Source organism: Microdochium trichocladiopsis (assembly GCF_020744255.1).
Source record: "Microdochium trichocladiopsis strain MPI-CAGE-CH-0230 chromosome Unknown B0I36scaffold_6, whole genome shotgun sequence".
NCBI lineage: Eukaryota > Fungi > Ascomycota > Sordariomycetes > Xylariales > Microdochiaceae > Microdochium > Microdochium trichocladiopsis.
In genome coordinates this window covers 1,736,071-1,749,850 of record NW_025763549.1, presented here as the reverse complement: position 1 = coordinate 1,749,850, position 13,780 = coordinate 1,736,071, and the positions used below count along the sequence as shown (strand labels likewise).

The 13,780-nt window shown below is 53.1% G+C and overlaps 6 protein-coding genes across 6 annotated transcripts; 2 read left to right on the top strand and 4 right to left on the bottom strand.

Annotated features, from left to right (window-relative positions):
* Positions 1–554: 554 nt before the first annotated feature.
* On the top strand, positions 555–2,501 carry B0I36DRAFT_374884 (ubiquitin carboxyl-terminal hydrolase; the record flags this gene model as incomplete). Its single annotated transcript, XM_046160317.1, has 6 exons — positions 555–639; positions 707–943; positions 1,027–1,137; positions 1,267–2,054; positions 2,110–2,308; positions 2,365–2,501. The coding sequence occupies 6 exons, from the start codon at positions 555–557 to the stop codon at positions 2,499–2,501; spliced, it is 1,557 nt and encodes a 518-aa protein (XP_046011631.1).
* Positions 2,502–2,805: 304 nt separating this feature from the next.
* B0I36DRAFT_411185 (putative N6-adenine methyltransferase-domain-containing protein) lies at positions 2,806–4,785 on the bottom strand. Its single transcript, XM_046161932.1, has 6 exons — positions 4,385–4,785; positions 4,012–4,180; positions 3,818–3,931; positions 3,635–3,752; positions 3,488–3,559; positions 2,806–3,329 (listed from the first exon to the last, which is right to left on the bottom strand). Exons 1-6 carry the CDS (start codon positions 4,408–4,410, stop codon positions 3,082–3,084), a joined length of 747 nt encoding a protein of 248 aa, XP_046011630.1. The 5' UTR covers positions 4,411–4,785; the 3' UTR covers positions 2,806–3,081.
* Positions 4,493–6,610, bottom strand: B0I36DRAFT_325569 (uncharacterized protein). The gene is made up of 6 exons (XM_046154241.1): positions 6,273–6,610; positions 6,182–6,195; positions 6,029–6,091; positions 5,453–5,940; positions 5,028–5,363; positions 4,493–4,974 (listed from the first exon to the last, which is right to left on the bottom strand). The coding sequence occupies exons 1-6, from the start codon at positions 6,404–6,406 to the stop codon at positions 4,873–4,875; spliced, it is 1,137 nt and encodes a 378-aa protein (XP_046011629.1). The 5' UTR covers positions 6,407–6,610; the 3' UTR covers positions 4,493–4,872.
* A 515-nt stretch (positions 6,611–7,125) lies between these two features.
* On the top strand, positions 7,126–8,351 carry B0I36DRAFT_244392 (uncharacterized protein; the record flags this gene model as incomplete). The annotated part of the gene is made up of 2 exons (XM_046150056.1): positions 7,126–7,393; positions 7,477–8,351. 2 exons carry the CDS (start codon positions 7,126–7,128, stop codon positions 8,349–8,351), a joined length of 1,143 nt encoding a protein of 380 aa, XP_046011628.1.
* Positions 8,352–8,773: 422 nt separating this feature from the next.
* B0I36DRAFT_325566 (Gaa1-like protein) lies at positions 8,774–11,102 on the bottom strand. Its single transcript, XM_046154240.1, has 4 exons — positions 10,865–11,102; positions 10,526–10,775; positions 9,444–10,461; positions 8,774–9,373 (listed from the first exon to the last, which is right to left on the bottom strand). The coding sequence occupies exons 1-4, from the start codon at positions 10,878–10,880 to the stop codon at positions 8,849–8,851; spliced, it is 1,809 nt and encodes a 602-aa protein (XP_046011627.1). The 5' UTR covers positions 10,881–11,102; the 3' UTR covers positions 8,774–8,848.
* A 172-nt stretch (positions 11,103–11,274) lies between these two features.
* B0I36DRAFT_325561 (uncharacterized protein) lies at positions 11,275–13,082 on the bottom strand. The gene is made up of 5 exons (XM_046154239.1): positions 12,596–13,082; positions 12,397–12,534; positions 12,223–12,304; positions 11,955–12,142; positions 11,275–11,895 (listed from the first exon to the last, which is right to left on the bottom strand). The coding sequence occupies exons 1-5, from the start codon at positions 12,996–12,998 to the stop codon at positions 11,693–11,695; spliced, it is 1,014 nt and encodes a 337-aa protein (XP_046011626.1). The 5' UTR covers positions 12,999–13,082; the 3' UTR covers positions 11,275–11,692.
* Between the last annotated feature and the right edge of the window lie 698 nt (positions 13,083–13,780).

The window sequence follows — 13,780 nt, the reverse complement described above, 5'->3', positions numbered from 1 at the left end:
GCTTGCAACGCTGTGATACGCGCGCATAATCATCTCAGAAACCCGTGGACGATCGTGTCCCCTGAATCACGATTATTTACGTTAGCCACCATCCGACCAGCTACTTGTTCCTTGCTCTCGATCACTCGAGGCCCGACACCGAGGCATGTCTGCTTTCCTATACCCATCGCTCGTGTCGCCATGACACCGTGCCCGGAGCAACTGGTTGCGGCGGCATTGCCGTCGTTTAACACTTCCGCCGCATTCACGGTTCTGTTGATCCTGCGCTGACTTGTGCCTCCCCCCTCAGCCTGTCGCCAAGACCAAACCGCGGCGAGGATATTCAATATCTGTATACATCCCGACCTCTTCTTCCGACCTCTTCGATCGTCGACCATAAGTAAGCAGGCTAGAGCGTCTGTGGACAGCAAATCGCAGCTGGCGGCTTGGAATTGCGACTTGCCGCTGGCTGACAAGCCTGCGATCACTCGGTCGCCTTGCCAGCAGGCAACATTTCTGTTCTTTGCCGCCTATAGCCGTTCGCGTCGCTGCGAAAACACGACTCGGCGCCCGTCATGTCGTCACAGCATGGACCGCCAGCCTCGCCAAAGAATGTCAAGGTCAAAGAGCCCGTCCCGGGCACTCCATTGTTCGGTTGTGGTACGTGGACGACGTGAGATTGTCGATCCTCATATTCCTATTGGGTCCTGACCACCTAGTTTCGCAGAACACATTCAGCTCCTACTGTCCAACAGCCCAGAGGTCATGAACAGCTCAATTCAGTACTACAAAATGCTACTGCGAGTCATATTCGACAACACACCCATAGTCCCTCAGACGTCCAAGAGCCCGGATGGGGTCATTGCTACGTCCTTGACCTCAAACTATCTATGTTTGCAGTGCTCGACCATTGTGCCAGAGGACGATCGTGAAAAACACGGCCAGAAGAAGAGTCATCGGTTCTGTACGTCACCCCTGGCAACCAGCCGGCCTCTAGTCGGGATTTTGTGGCCATCTGCTAATTCAAGAGGACTCCTGGCCTTTCAGATGTCGACTCGCGGAGTGGAGCTCTATTCTGTCAATTTTGTCAGGACTTCGTCTGGGATCCTACCCTCGAGGAGCTGCGAGTCAGAAAGATCGGCACAGGTTCGTTTTCGAGTACGTTCAACTATATACCTAGACAATTGCTATTGACCGTCATAATGGGCGCCCACTTCGTCTTGATTTGCTTCGCGGACATCCTTGGACCCCTGCTGGACTTTAGAGTACTAACGCAGGGCAATGCAGGTCGAAAGAGGAAACACGAGGAGCTTTTCGCGGACTCTATCAAGGATGCGAAAGAGGATCCACGCTACATTTCCACAAATACCACAGCAGCGTCCTGTAGAGCCGACGGCCTGCGTGGTATCTACAACGCGGGTGCCACATGCTATCAGAACGTCGTCCTCCAGAGCTTCCTGCACAACCCTCTGCTCAGGAACTTCTACTTGAGTGATGGGCATCAAAGCAGTAATTGCGAAGTGCCGTACTGTCTCAGTTGCGCCATGGACGACATGTTTCAGGACTTCTACGCTCTCGAAAACACAAATGGTTACACAGCTGCAAACATACTCTCGGGGTTCTGGATATCAGACAAGAAGGCTTTCGAGAACCTCGTCACCACAAAGGAGCAAGACGCACACGAATTCTTCCAGTTTCTGGCCGAAGAACTCCACGAAAGGAATGGCGATGGAAGAAAGCCAGAAACAGGAAGTGAGCACAGCTGTAACTGCATCATTCACCAGACCTTTTATGGCAAGTTGCAACGCTCTACAACATGCCTCAATTGCGGCGGAGTGACAAACTCGATCGAGTCCTTCCTTGATCTTAGTCTCGGCCTCGAGAACCTTGCCACCAAGAAAGGCAAGAAGGCGGCCAAAAATGGCGGCTCGATAACACTACAAGACTGTCTCGATGATGAATATATCAAGTCAGACAAATGCGACTATCGATGTCGGAATTGTGACTCATCACAACAAGCACGGCGAGACCATGGCATTAAGCTGCTGCCAAACGTCCTTTCAATACAGTTGAAGGCAAGCCGGTCTTAAATTCATCCCACAGTTCGGCCTTTACTAACAGGTGCTACAGCGATTCGAGTTCAAACAGGGAAGTCGTGATCGTTCAGCGTCGAAGATCGACACCAAGGTTCAGTTTCCTCTACAACTCAATATGCTTCCGTACACGACACGCGGCAGGTCGGCAGACGCCAAGGACAGCCAAGAGCTGAATCGGTCGTGCACATATGATCTTTTAAGTGTGGTGGAGCACGTTGGTGAAATCGATACTGGTCAGTCCCCCTCCGTGGAAGTTATGAAGAAACATGTTGGACTGACGAATATCTAGGCCACTATGTCACATACTGCCGCGTTGGAGACCAATGGTTCTCGTTCAATGATCACAAGGTCGAACTGGCCAGGAAGTCAGATGTGCTTGGCTCGCGAGCATACTTGCTCTTCTACATCATACGCTCACTGGCGTGAGTATCAAAGTATTGATGTCACTGTATGAGACTCAAAAGTTGGTGCAGAACAATGACTTGACGGCCATATTCCATGTGACGATGATCACAAGCACACTCATCGCAAATCAAGTGTTGTTGAATAGCTTGCAGCATGCGCGCCCTGTGTTCTACAGGTAACTAGATGGCAGCCGTAGATGACAGCACAACCAATGTATAAAACGTGCCCACGTCTCGCACAACCCCATCCCGTCAGGTCAACGCGGACGTTGCATCATGCTTTCCTGTTATCGAGTTGAACGTGTCTGTATCTGTGCCAGGCCCTCACGCTCATGCATTTGATTAAGTCCAACAGGGTCCACACAGTTCGTAGAACAAAGCATCTAGACCACATGACTTGCTTGCCTTCTTTCGATACTGGGCCGAACCAGCGCGACAACGGACTAGTCTCGCTGCCTTATTGGCAAAATACTGGATGATGACAGAGCTAAGCGTGAAGGAAGCGTATATGATGCTTATTGCAAGGCCCGCTCCTTAAACCCATTGCCCGAAACACATGGTGACCATCCACCTCAGTGTGGAAACTAGGTCTGGCTTCCCATCTAGTGCTTTTGCCCCGCGTCCTTCCATTTCCAGTCCTCGCATTCGAAGTTGGCGTAGCAGTAAAATTCGTTGCTCAACCCTCGGGCGTGGACAGGCTCAAAATCAGTAGTCTGTACACCAAATGCATTATACAGGCGTCCTGTGACCAGCGACTCCATTCGCTCTCCCGTGCAGACAATTACTCGAGCCCCTGATGGGGTATCTTGCGCTATGGATGAGCGGACCATCCACCGGCAAGTCAATGCGGCTACCAGTCAAAGGCTTTTGTTAGCGAAACCGCGAAGGTTTATCGTGCGGTCGAGTGGCAGCGACGGATGGGACTAGGAGTTCGAAGAGTCTTCTCCCGCCCGTGGTCTCTCTCCAGAGCGTGCTCGTATCAAAGAAAAGAAGAGTGATAAGCGTTACCTTTTGTCTGACAGTCCTCGCTCAGGAATGGCGGGTCGCATACAATCCGGTCGATGTTGCCCTTAAGCTCGGCTACATCACATTCTTCAGCGGGCAAGAACAACATGGTCAAGAAGGACGAGGAGAATTGGCGTCAAGCCCACTTACCAGGCAGCTTCAATGGCTGTTGGAAGTCATAGAAAATGAACTCCGGAAACACGGAAAATCGCTGGTCATGCTCCAAGAGGTACATCTTGGGTCTCGGCGATTCCGGGCCAAGGTTTGCCTGTTCGGGCATGAAAAGACGTTAGAAATTGTGTCCGCGGCAAGGAAATATCTGTGCCTTACCACCAAGTTCTTCAATGCGACAAATACACTCGGCGCTGAGACCACGGCAACGACTGAGTCCTGGGTAGTATCTACAAGGAGCTGCTTTGCGAGACGAGTAGCCGTCTCGTCAGAGTACTGTATGCCAGGTAGCAATCGGTCTAAAGTCAGTTGCTGTACAACAAGGGCAAAATGCAGCCTCATGGTAGACACCTCACCCAAAACTGGCTTTCATTCCAATCTTCAGTGAAAGCATCCATAGACAGAGGCTCCCCTGGCTGGGCATTTCGCTCGGCATCGGCCTTGAGTTTCTCGAACCTCTCCGCGTGTGTATCTCTATCACTGTAGAACTGCTTGAGGGCATCAAGCGCGTGTGAGGACAGGGTTCTGGTCTGAAGATTAGCGCGTGCAGCTGACGACTGGTCAAACGCTCCGTGAAGGGCAACGCCAAATGGCACATGTCAGGCGCAGAATTGGAGTGTCTGTTGCAAAACCAAGTCCAAGCGCTGGGATATTGTTTGTTCGGAACTGAGTAACATCGCCAGCCCGAGTGTCCAAAGCCAGACATGAACCAAGGGGAAAATGACTCACATGGGTTCATCGTCGCTGTCAGACATTTCGCAGCCCGTCAAAACGGCAAATGTGAACGTATGGTGAATGAGTGTTGGAATAGTGATTTTGTCAGGTTCTTCAGGTTGACTTGTAAGCTCGAAAATAGTTCATCGCAAGTGGGACGGATCGGGCGTGCGCTTGTGGAGGGGCCCCGCAGCACACTCGAGCTGTTTAGCATCATCGCGCATCCGTACACACATTGATAGGCCGTGCTTCGTCGACCGCCATATGTCGTGGATATGGTGGCGTGGCACTTCGGAGGTACTCACGATCGCATACGCAACTCATTCAACATGCGTTTGTGGGTTGGGAGAATCAAGTACGACCAAATGCGAATGTTTAGTGTTTTGTATGATTGTCCGACAGAAGAAATCCCGTGGTCTAGAGCAGTAAATATGTACAGTACGTGGTGGCTTGATGCTACATGGCACGACGCAGATGATTTCCTCGTGGCACCGCCTCTTCCCTTATTGAGCTCCATCGGTAACATGGAAATACTTTCGGTCTTCCCTTTTCTCCTTCTCCGTCGCTGGTGGCTGGTCGAGCAGAGCTTGGCTACGGAATCCTTGCTGTTGGCTTGTTAGCTCCATGTGTTCTCCAAGTCATGCATGCCCAAGCTTACCAGGTAATGGTACGTGTAATTGCTGATATCGCCGGGCTTCATGCCTAGGTCGGCAAAAGTCTTGGCGTGCTTATCAACAACCTGATCGACGAACTCCTTGTCGAGCTCCTCCGGAGACAGAATTGGCCACCAGAGGACCTTGTTCAGAACAGCAGCGATTGGTCTGAGCATCGCCTTGGGGACGTTGATGTGCCTTCGCTTCTTGAAAATTTCCCGATTGACCAGCTCAGCGATCTCGGCTGTCGAGTATTCCTTGGGACCGAACAGCTCATAAGTCTGGCCAGCTGTGCTATCATCGTATAACAGCTTCTCCAGAGCCTCACCCACGTCGATAGACTACAAACCAAGCAGCATGCGTCAGTCTAGGGTTTCATCACAGAACCCGTATAATCACAAAGCCATGGGAAGTGCGAGGTGAGACGTACATGAACAGGACGATAGCGCTCCTGCATGTTGTTCGAGGTGAACAAGTTAGTTACGCTGGCAAGCTTGAGGAGAAGGTTGTCCTCAATGCCGAAAATAGGAGCAGGGCGAACGATGGTCGTCTCGGGAAAGATGGAGCGAGCGACCTGCTCTGCGACACCCTTGGTACGGAAGAATTCAACGTTGGAGTTGGGATCCGCGTTGTATGAGGAGACATGGATGTAGCGGTCGACGTCATACTTGGCAACAGCTTCCACAATACGCTCCGTGCCCTCCACGTGCACATCCTCGAGAGTGTAGTTCTTTGTCGGATAGTTGCGGCCAATCAAGTTATAGACGGCGTCGGAGTGGCGAACGCTCTCCTCGATAGACTTGGTATTGTAAATGTCGAACTCGAGGAAGTGCACGCGGCCGAGATCGCCAGAAACCTTGAGGTGGCGCTTGGCCATCTCCTCGCGGTAAGGAATGACGACCTGGCATCCTTGCCGGGCTGAAAATCGGGGATTGTGTCGTGTCAGCAGCTCGTGCTAGTAGCGTCATGCGTTCATCGTGCCTGTGAAAGCTTTCGGGAGTCTCACCAAGTCGGTTGACAATATATCTGCCTAGCTGTCCTGTAGCGCCGAAGACGGTAACGGTATGTCCTATAATAAGTCGAGCACGTCAGATTATTCGTCCATCAAGCGTACCGAGCTGGAGTTGAGTGGCGAATCGGTATAATGGTGGTGATGTACCTCCGAGGGCCGATCTAGTAAACGCAAGCATATGTCAGTCCTTGAGCACATTACATCCGTTGGCGGGCCGTCGCAGAGCATTGGAACGAACCTTCCACCCTGAACACGAAGGATTGGCTTGCCGGTCCTTGTGATGGCAACATCAGACAGGAATCGGGTCTGCTGGCCCGCGAGATGGACGGCGAACTTGCGGCCAGAGCGGAGGGCGGCGGCGGGGGACGCCATGTTGGTTGTGGGAGTCGTCGCAAGACCTAGAGACAGTTGCTGGCGTCAATTGAGCTCGGCGGCGCGGGCTGCCGTGTCGACGGAGGCGGTGCTACGTGAGGACGACGATGCTCAAGCCGACTCGCGCGAAAGTGGACTGGCTTGCTCGAGTTGTCGTCGGAATGGCAACTGCGCATCGATGCAAAGCGCTGGCGAGCTCCAAGGTTTCGCTGCCATTCCCCAATAGAAGCCCGTTCATTGGACAGTTGCAGGCCCGCATGCCCCAAGGTCAGGCCTGGCATTTCCGAGCCCACGAGCCACCGCCACAGCTGCTGGGGCCGTGGCTGGATGACACCCGTGGACGCGAGGGCGCATCTGGAAGTACCAGGTACCTAGCGCCTCACTGCCCAGGCTGCTTCGCCGCGTGCGTGTGCCCCCCTGCAGTCCCGTTTGACCCAAAGCCGCTGCCCGCCTTACGTAGCGGCGTGTGCTGAAGCTCATCACAGCTCCAGCCTGGCAAACGAGCTTCATCTGCAGGCATCACCACATTCCACCACCAATCACCCACCGAGACCGACGCTCGACTCTCGACCTGTCCCAACACGTACGCCTGCACTTCAACGCTCCTTGAGCAGTCTGGTAGACTATTGTTGGCCTCATTGAGGTTGACAAGTACCCCACCGCCCGAGCTTGCCCAGCATACCACCACCTCAAGCCGGTTCTGTTCAAGCATGGCGACGATGAACGTCGACACGGTCGCCGACTTCCTCTCCGACCAAAGAGACGAGGCGCCCGAGGAGCTTCAGGGTCTCATAATCCAATTTGAAGATTACTGGGAGCGCAAGCTGTGGCACCAGCTCACCGATGCCCTCATCGACTTCTTCAACAACCCCGCCAGCGCCAGCCAGCGCCTTGCCTTCTACAAGGTCTTCATCCTCAAGTTTGCCGACAAGATCAACCAACTCAAGCTCGTCGATCTTGGCCTCAAGGCCGCCACACAATGCAAAGGTTCGCTTATTGCCAGCTGCAGCTAGCCCTGCCACAGCACATATTCCTTGACCACTAACTTGCTGGGACGCACTGCCAAACAGATGACCGAGAACGTCTGGTCTTTCTAACAGACCTGGCCAAGAAGGTCGACAATGAAAACACACAAGATGCCTTTGTGTACGCCACAGTTGCTGCCGCAAAAGTGAAGCTACAGCTGCGCGACCCCGAAGCTGCCCGGAAGGATCTCGACAGTGCCGAGAAGATTCTCGACACTTTCGACTCCGTGGAAACAAAGGTCCATGCCGCCTTTTACGAGACGAACGCCTCATACTACCAGGCTCAGACCGACTTCGCCTCCTTCTACAAGAACGCTCTCCTCTATCTCGCATGCATAGACCTCTCGACATTATCACCAGAAGAGCGCAAGGCCAGGGCATACGACCTTGGTATCGCTGCCCTTGTGTCAGACTCGATCTACAATTTCGGCGAGCTGCTGCAACACCCCATACTGGCAGACCTGACCGGCGACATCTCGTGGCTGCGTGACCTGCTCCTTGCCTTCAACAGGGGAGATCTGGCAGCTTATGACATGCTGTCCGGACATATCGATGAGCATCCCCTGCTAGCAGATCACGATGACGAGATTAGGCAAAAGATTTACCTCGCCGCCCTGACAGAATCCGTCTTCCGCCGGCCACCGCACCAGCGCGCCATGTCTTTCGCAACCATAAGTGCTGATACCAAGGTCCGCAAGAACCAGATTGAACATCTGGTCATGAAAGCTTTGAGCCTTGGTTTGGTACGCGGTACCATAGACGAAGTGGATGAAGTTGTCAACTTCACATGGGTTCAACCTCGCGTGCTAGACATGGGTCAGATTGCGAGCATGAGCCAACGGCTAGGTGAATGGGGTGAGAATGTCAACAAGCTGGGCAACTGGATTGAGGCTACTGGGCAGGATATCTGGGCCGCCTAATTCCGGATCTCTGGCAAGCGGTGGGGTGTCCCTAGCACCAACCAACCGAAGCATCACGTGTGCTAGAAGATGAGGCCATTGGCCAACGCATCATCCAAGCTCGAGTCCCTCGATGGAGTAAGTGATGTACCTGAAGGTCATGTACTTCCTTCGCTTGCGCGGCCGTGGACGATTGTGCGTCTGAGGGAGATCAGAGTGTTTGCAACAAATCATTCGATCACGGGAAAATGTCAGCCCAGCTTAGATCATGGCAGTCTCCAAGCACGTGCTGATGGGCTCGGACAAGCTTTGGGCATATAGAATGCTAGAGATGACTTGGCATTAAAATCAAACCCTGAACTAGGTTGCGCAGTTGTAGTACTCACGTGAGATGATCAAGAACAGGCCCCAATGGCAAATGAAACTTGTCAGGAATTGTGCCCTGTGCAATGATGACAACTTGATGTATTTATGCTCTGGTTTTGCTCACTCTATGCATAGCCCATGGACTGGGCTTTCTATGCTTGCTTCGGCTTGCCAGCCTCATTTACAGGTCTCCCCAAAGTAATGAGACATCCGACGATCCAGGCAGGCCACCAGACCGCCCACAAGACCAAAGGGGTATACATCCCCAGCACATTCCACCCAAACATGGCCTCCTCGAGGACGATGTGCAAGCCGCCCATGGCGCTTCCGCCAAGTTTGGGTCCCAATACAGCACTGGCCACGAGAAGGATGACTGGCGGACTGACGACTTGCAAGAATATGGTATAAAGGATGCGAGCAGCAACGAGGTTGTCTGGCCATGTGCGCGCGAAGGAGAGCGGAGTCGCTAGCAGTCCGACTATCAGAGCGAGACTGAAATTTAGAGTTGCTAGTGCAGACAAGAACATGCCAAGGAGTAGGAGCGAGAAGCACTTGATCAGCTCGTATTGCTGCAAGCTTACCTGCTTGCGAGCAATGAACGTCTGGATACCGTATGACAAGATGAAGGGGCTTGCTGCGCTGAGAGCAGCGAATGCCAGGAAGACCGGCACCAATGCCTAAGGGGGGCTTGTCAGCATATGACTTTCGAGTACTCTGTAACATTCGTGTGATTATGAGCAAGCTTACTTCTGACGGAATATGAGAAAATATGGCAAGTGGCGCGCCACCTAAGAACTGACAGATGGCCACTGTGATGAGCGGTAGGAGGAGCTCTCTGTTTGCCGTTCCAGTTTGTGTATCCTCTTGCCCACTCTTAATCCACAGGTTGGTTGCCATGATGGAGAAGTTGGCTGCTACAAGCATAGCACTTGGCAGATAGGTTCCGATGCTGACGAAGCGGTCCCGATTCATCAGAATGTAGAAGAAGAAGCTCTGATGCAGCTTTTCTAACAAGTTGTTCAGACTCCGGAACGTGCCTTCCACAATCCGGCCCAGGCCCATTTCGTCATGCCAACCTTGGCCAACGGGTTGTATTGTAAGGGCGTCCACGTGATACGGAATAAAGCTGCTGTGAGGGCCGGTCGACTGTCCCAATCCTTGGTTGAGCATGCCGCGCAGCATGGTTGCAAGACGAGCGTCGTAACTGTCGCTATGCTTCTGCATGTCGTGGATAAAGGTCTGCTGCATGCCCATCTGACCAGCAGCGATGAGCACCATGCTGTTGAACAAATCCAAGTTCGGCAGCTGCCCGTTGACTCCATCATACACGATCTGGAGTGACTCGTATCTAGCTTCTTGAGGAAAGTCGAGGGCCAATGCTCCCTGCAACGCACCAGACTTGATCGGAAGGGAGGCAACATTGGCAGCGTTGTGCGCATCGTGGTAAGCATCCACCCATGCCTGAATGCCAGCTCTGCTGTCGGGTGGGGTGACGATGATGATGTCCTTGGACCAGAGTGACCACCGCTTGAAATATCTGGCGAGTGTAAGCCCGAGAGCAACCGCACTTCGATTCCATTCGTTCTTGATATTCTTCCATGCCGTCACCAGCACAATGGCCTCTGTTGCATCTCCACGGGGCGCTTGTAGAATGGCATATACGTTCTGACCGGAATAGTCCTTGCCGGCGCTTCGATAGGTATAATTCTGACGACCGACTTTGAGGCCGATGCCCTTGTAAATGTTTTCTATTCCGTCGTTGATTCTGAAACATAGTCCTGATCAGCCTTGTGCGTTTTGCATGCTGTCCAGCCAGCCCTGACACGTACTCAATGTTCGTCTTGTCCTGTAATTCGTCGAGTTCGTGCCGATACGCACGGAATACGTTCTGGTCGCTCCCCCCAAAGTACGTATGGACTTGACCGGGAAGAAGAGCATTTTCGGAAATGTATGTCCGTCTCGAGTAGTCATTGAGCGGGAGCAGGAAGAGCCAGACGACACCGACCACAACGCAGAGGGCGGACAGGTATGGGGGCACTTTAAGCATGCGCGGGTCTTTGCGCATGTGCAAGACCGCGGCTAAACCACAAGAGGCCGAATATTAGCATCTTTACCAGCTACTAGTTGCATTGGCGACGAGGAGGGCCTGAATAGCGCAAAAGACGTACACAATAGGCGAGGCATGGCTTGTGGAGGGGCGCGGAGGATTACCCCCCAGATGCAAGCTGGGAACTGAAAGGTGCTGTCGCCGAGTCGCAATGCTGAAGTTTCGCGTGGACGGGACTGTGCGGCCCACAATGCTCGGGGCAATCTCGAAGCGCTGAGGCGAGATCAGTCGAGGTGGAAACGAGGGAGCTGTGGAGGGAAAAGGACACGATCTGCAGGTGGAGGGGGAGGTTGCGATGCCCGGTGTTGTAAGCTGTCTTGAACAATTGCAGCCCCAGTGCCGCTCCGCGCGTGGTTCAGGGGTCCGGAGCTAGCTCCCAGGGGCATGCACGAGGCGCGTCATTCGTGTCGCTAAATGACTTTGCCCATATTGCAGCGTGCCGAGACTTTTTCTTCACGCGCGTTCAGAATACCTTGAAAACACACCATTTTCATCGCCTTCTTTCCGATCACTCTTGGAATATTTGCGAGAAGTAGGGTCTCAGACCTGCCCCAAAGACCATGACAGAAAGCATCACGCGACACAATGATCTTCCAGCGCACTCCTTCTATGCACAACATTTTGTATAATTGACTCGGACGTCCTCGTGTCACCCCTGGCTGCCGTGAGCAGCAGCATACTTGAAGTATGCATACATGTGTTGCATGGGTATTCTCTTCTTCTACGAGTCGTACCGGAACAATGCTTATATACACCACCTCTATCAAGTATATACGTGAAATCTGCCCAAGCTACTTGTGGCAAGTGCTCTTTGCGCCAGCCACGTTCTCTAGAGCTTCCAGCTGGGGCCGTGGCCAGGGAGACCTCTCTGACATGCTTCGCAGGTAGCTCAGGGACCAAGTCTTTGGCCTCCGCCAACCATCGCCAACGGTGCGGTCGGACCGCCGCTGGAGGGCAGGACGCCGAATCGCCCGTATGTCTTCTGATCAATACTGACATAGTGAGGGAGTCTGCCCAGCAAGTTGAGTTTCGATTCGATCCACCGCAATGCCCACTCTGGCGGTGCCACGAACTTCAGGTAGCCAAGGCCGACTGCAAGGTACAATCAGTTAGAACAATGGCTTTCCGCGAGAAGCACGGTGACGACTTACAAAGATATCCCGTGCCTACACCGCACAGGTGACCAATGAAGCTTGTGCCAGGTACAAGTGCTTGTACAACAAGTACCATAACTAGTGGCGTTGTCCAAGTGGGAATGTTGTAGGTCGCAATGACGAGATGCGGGTTCGTCTTGTATGTTCGGATGCCCTCCATCCCAAGCAACAAGAACACCCACATACTACAGCAGCCAGTATCAGCGATTTTTGCGTGTTCATCAGCTGTACTACAGATAAGGGCAAGCAGAGCACCAAAACATACCTCGCGCCCATCACAGCCGTGTTGCCACCCATGACGATTCGTTCAATAAAAATGTACGCAAACGCAGGGATCATGGTCAGTGCTAAATAAGGTGACCGTAAGTGTCAGCTGCGTATGCCCTTTGCATCCATATTCTAGGAGTAAGCGCCCGTTCTTGCGTCAAGGTAGACTCACGCCCAAAGAAGAGGGCGAGCGATGTCAGGGTCCCGAACTCGGCCTCGAAACGCTCCATGAGTGGTGTCAGAGCGAGTGTGTTGAACAGCGCGTGGAAAAAGTTGAGGTGCAGTAGCGGAAAAGTATTCAGTCGGTACACTGCAAAGTAGTTGTTAGGAGAATTAATGAATCCAGAGGTCGATCTCGGAAGAGCACTGACTGGTGAAGATGTTGATTTCATCAGGTATGAGAGCACCCCATTTTTTCAAGTCGAAGACCGATTGTAGTGTAGCTACCCAGAGCGCCGCTATTATGACGATGAGGGCCCGCGTGAACAGGGGGAGTCGCGACAAGTACGACCGCGCGCGATGCGAGTTGAAGTATTGGTTGGCAGGCATTTTGTCATGCGGCACACGTCTAGTACAGCGAGGCGGAAGAGACTGCTGAGCAAGCGCGAGCCTTTGCAGTTCGTGGTTCGGGGACGATCGGACTACAGAGTCGCAGCACAAGGGCGGAGCTTGGGTGGTCGACTCGGGACAGAAGAGGCCGTGGGACTCTGTGTAGTCGGAGCGTATTTCGTTGCTGGTGTGCGAGAGTCCGTGAAAGAGCAAGGTTAGCCGCATGCGAAGTGGCAGACAGGCGGACCAGGCTCTGGATTGTCGAGGGTTCACGCTGTGTCGTCGGCACAAGTGTGAAGAGGTGCGGGCTGCCGCATCCATCTCGAAAGATGACAGTTGCTGGCTGGCTCCGACAGGACAGGATGGCCCCACTTCAAGCGTGGCCCCCAAGCGTGGCTCTCCGCCCACGGCCGAGCTCCCACCAGGACATGACTATCCCAGAGCGTGTGCTCCTATTCGCTTGAGGCATGCTTCTCTGCTCAGGTCAGTCGACGGCTTCACATGAGAAGCACGGTGCCCTGCGTCTCAAGGGCAACATTGACTCAGCTGTAGATGAACGTGTCTTTGTAGATACATCAATCAGACAACATCACAGCTTGGCATTGTACGCTGTCCACTACCCCACTCTACGGGCCAGGCCCATGGCATAGCCTAATATAGCAAGTCTAGCTTGCGTGCTATTGCGTAGAGGTTCAGAGGTTCAGAGGTTCAGAGGTTCAGAGGTTCAGAGGTCAGAGGTCAGAGGTCAGAGGTTCAGAGTTGCAACGGCCAGGAATCAGAGAGCCAGAGGTCCAAAAATTCCAGACCGCCAGACTACAAAGTTCGGTGACTGCAGTATAACAGAGCGATCAAAAATGTCAGAGAGACGAGCGACCACAATTTCGTTATGCCAGCTTCACTTTGAACCACTCTTGCAAGCCTGGCTTTTCGAACTTTTTTTATTATTCTTGTACAAAGGCTAACAAAGAGGAACCATGAGGAAATCATGTCAAAAGATGCTGTATGTG

Bases quoted from the DNA above. Each gene is read 5' to 3' on its own strand.
- B0I36DRAFT_411185 (XM_046161932.1), bottom strand. From the start codon at position 4,410: ATGTCTGACAGCGACGATGAACCCAT. The intron at 3,753-3,817 runs GTGGTAAGGCAC...ATGCCCGAACAG, and splicing joins TTGTCGCATTGAAGAACTTG to GCAAACCTTGGCCCGGAATC. The intron at 3,330-3,487 runs GTAACGCTTATC...TTTGACTGGTAG, and splicing joins CGAGGACTGTCAGACAAAAG to CCGCATTGACTTGCCGGTGG.
- B0I36DRAFT_325569 (XM_046154241.1), bottom strand. From the start codon at position 6,406: ATGGCGTCCCCCGCCGCCGCCCTCCGCTCTGGCCGCAAGTTCGCCGTC. The intron at 5,364-5,452 runs GTACGTCTCACC...CTTGGTTTGTAG, and splicing joins AGCGCTATCGTCCTGTTCAT to TCTATCGACGTGGGTGAGGC. The intron at 4,975-5,027 runs GTAAGCTTGGGC...ACAAGCCAACAG, and splicing joins ATTACACGTACCATTACCTG to CAAGGATTCCGTAGCCAAGC.
- B0I36DRAFT_325566 (XM_046154240.1), bottom strand. The intron at 10,462-10,525 runs GTACGTGTCAGG...ACTATGTTTCAG, and splicing joins CAGGACAAGACGAACATTGA to AATCAACGACGGAATAGAAA. The intron at 9,374-9,443 runs GTAAGCTTGCTC...AGCCCCCCTTAG, and splicing joins TTTCTCATATTCCGTCAGAA to GCATTGGTGCCGGTCTTCCT.
- B0I36DRAFT_325561 (XM_046154239.1), bottom strand. From the start codon at position 12,998: ATGCGGCTAACCTTGCTCTTTCACGGACTCTCGCACACCAGCAACGAA. The intron at 12,535-12,595 runs GTCAGTGCTCTT...ACTACTTTGCAG, and splicing joins TGAAATCAACATCTTCACCA to TGTACCGACTGAATACTTTT. The intron at 12,305-12,396 runs GTGAGTCTACCT...CACCTTATTTAG, and splicing joins GCTCGCCCTCTTCTTTGGGC to CACTGACCATGATCCCTGCG.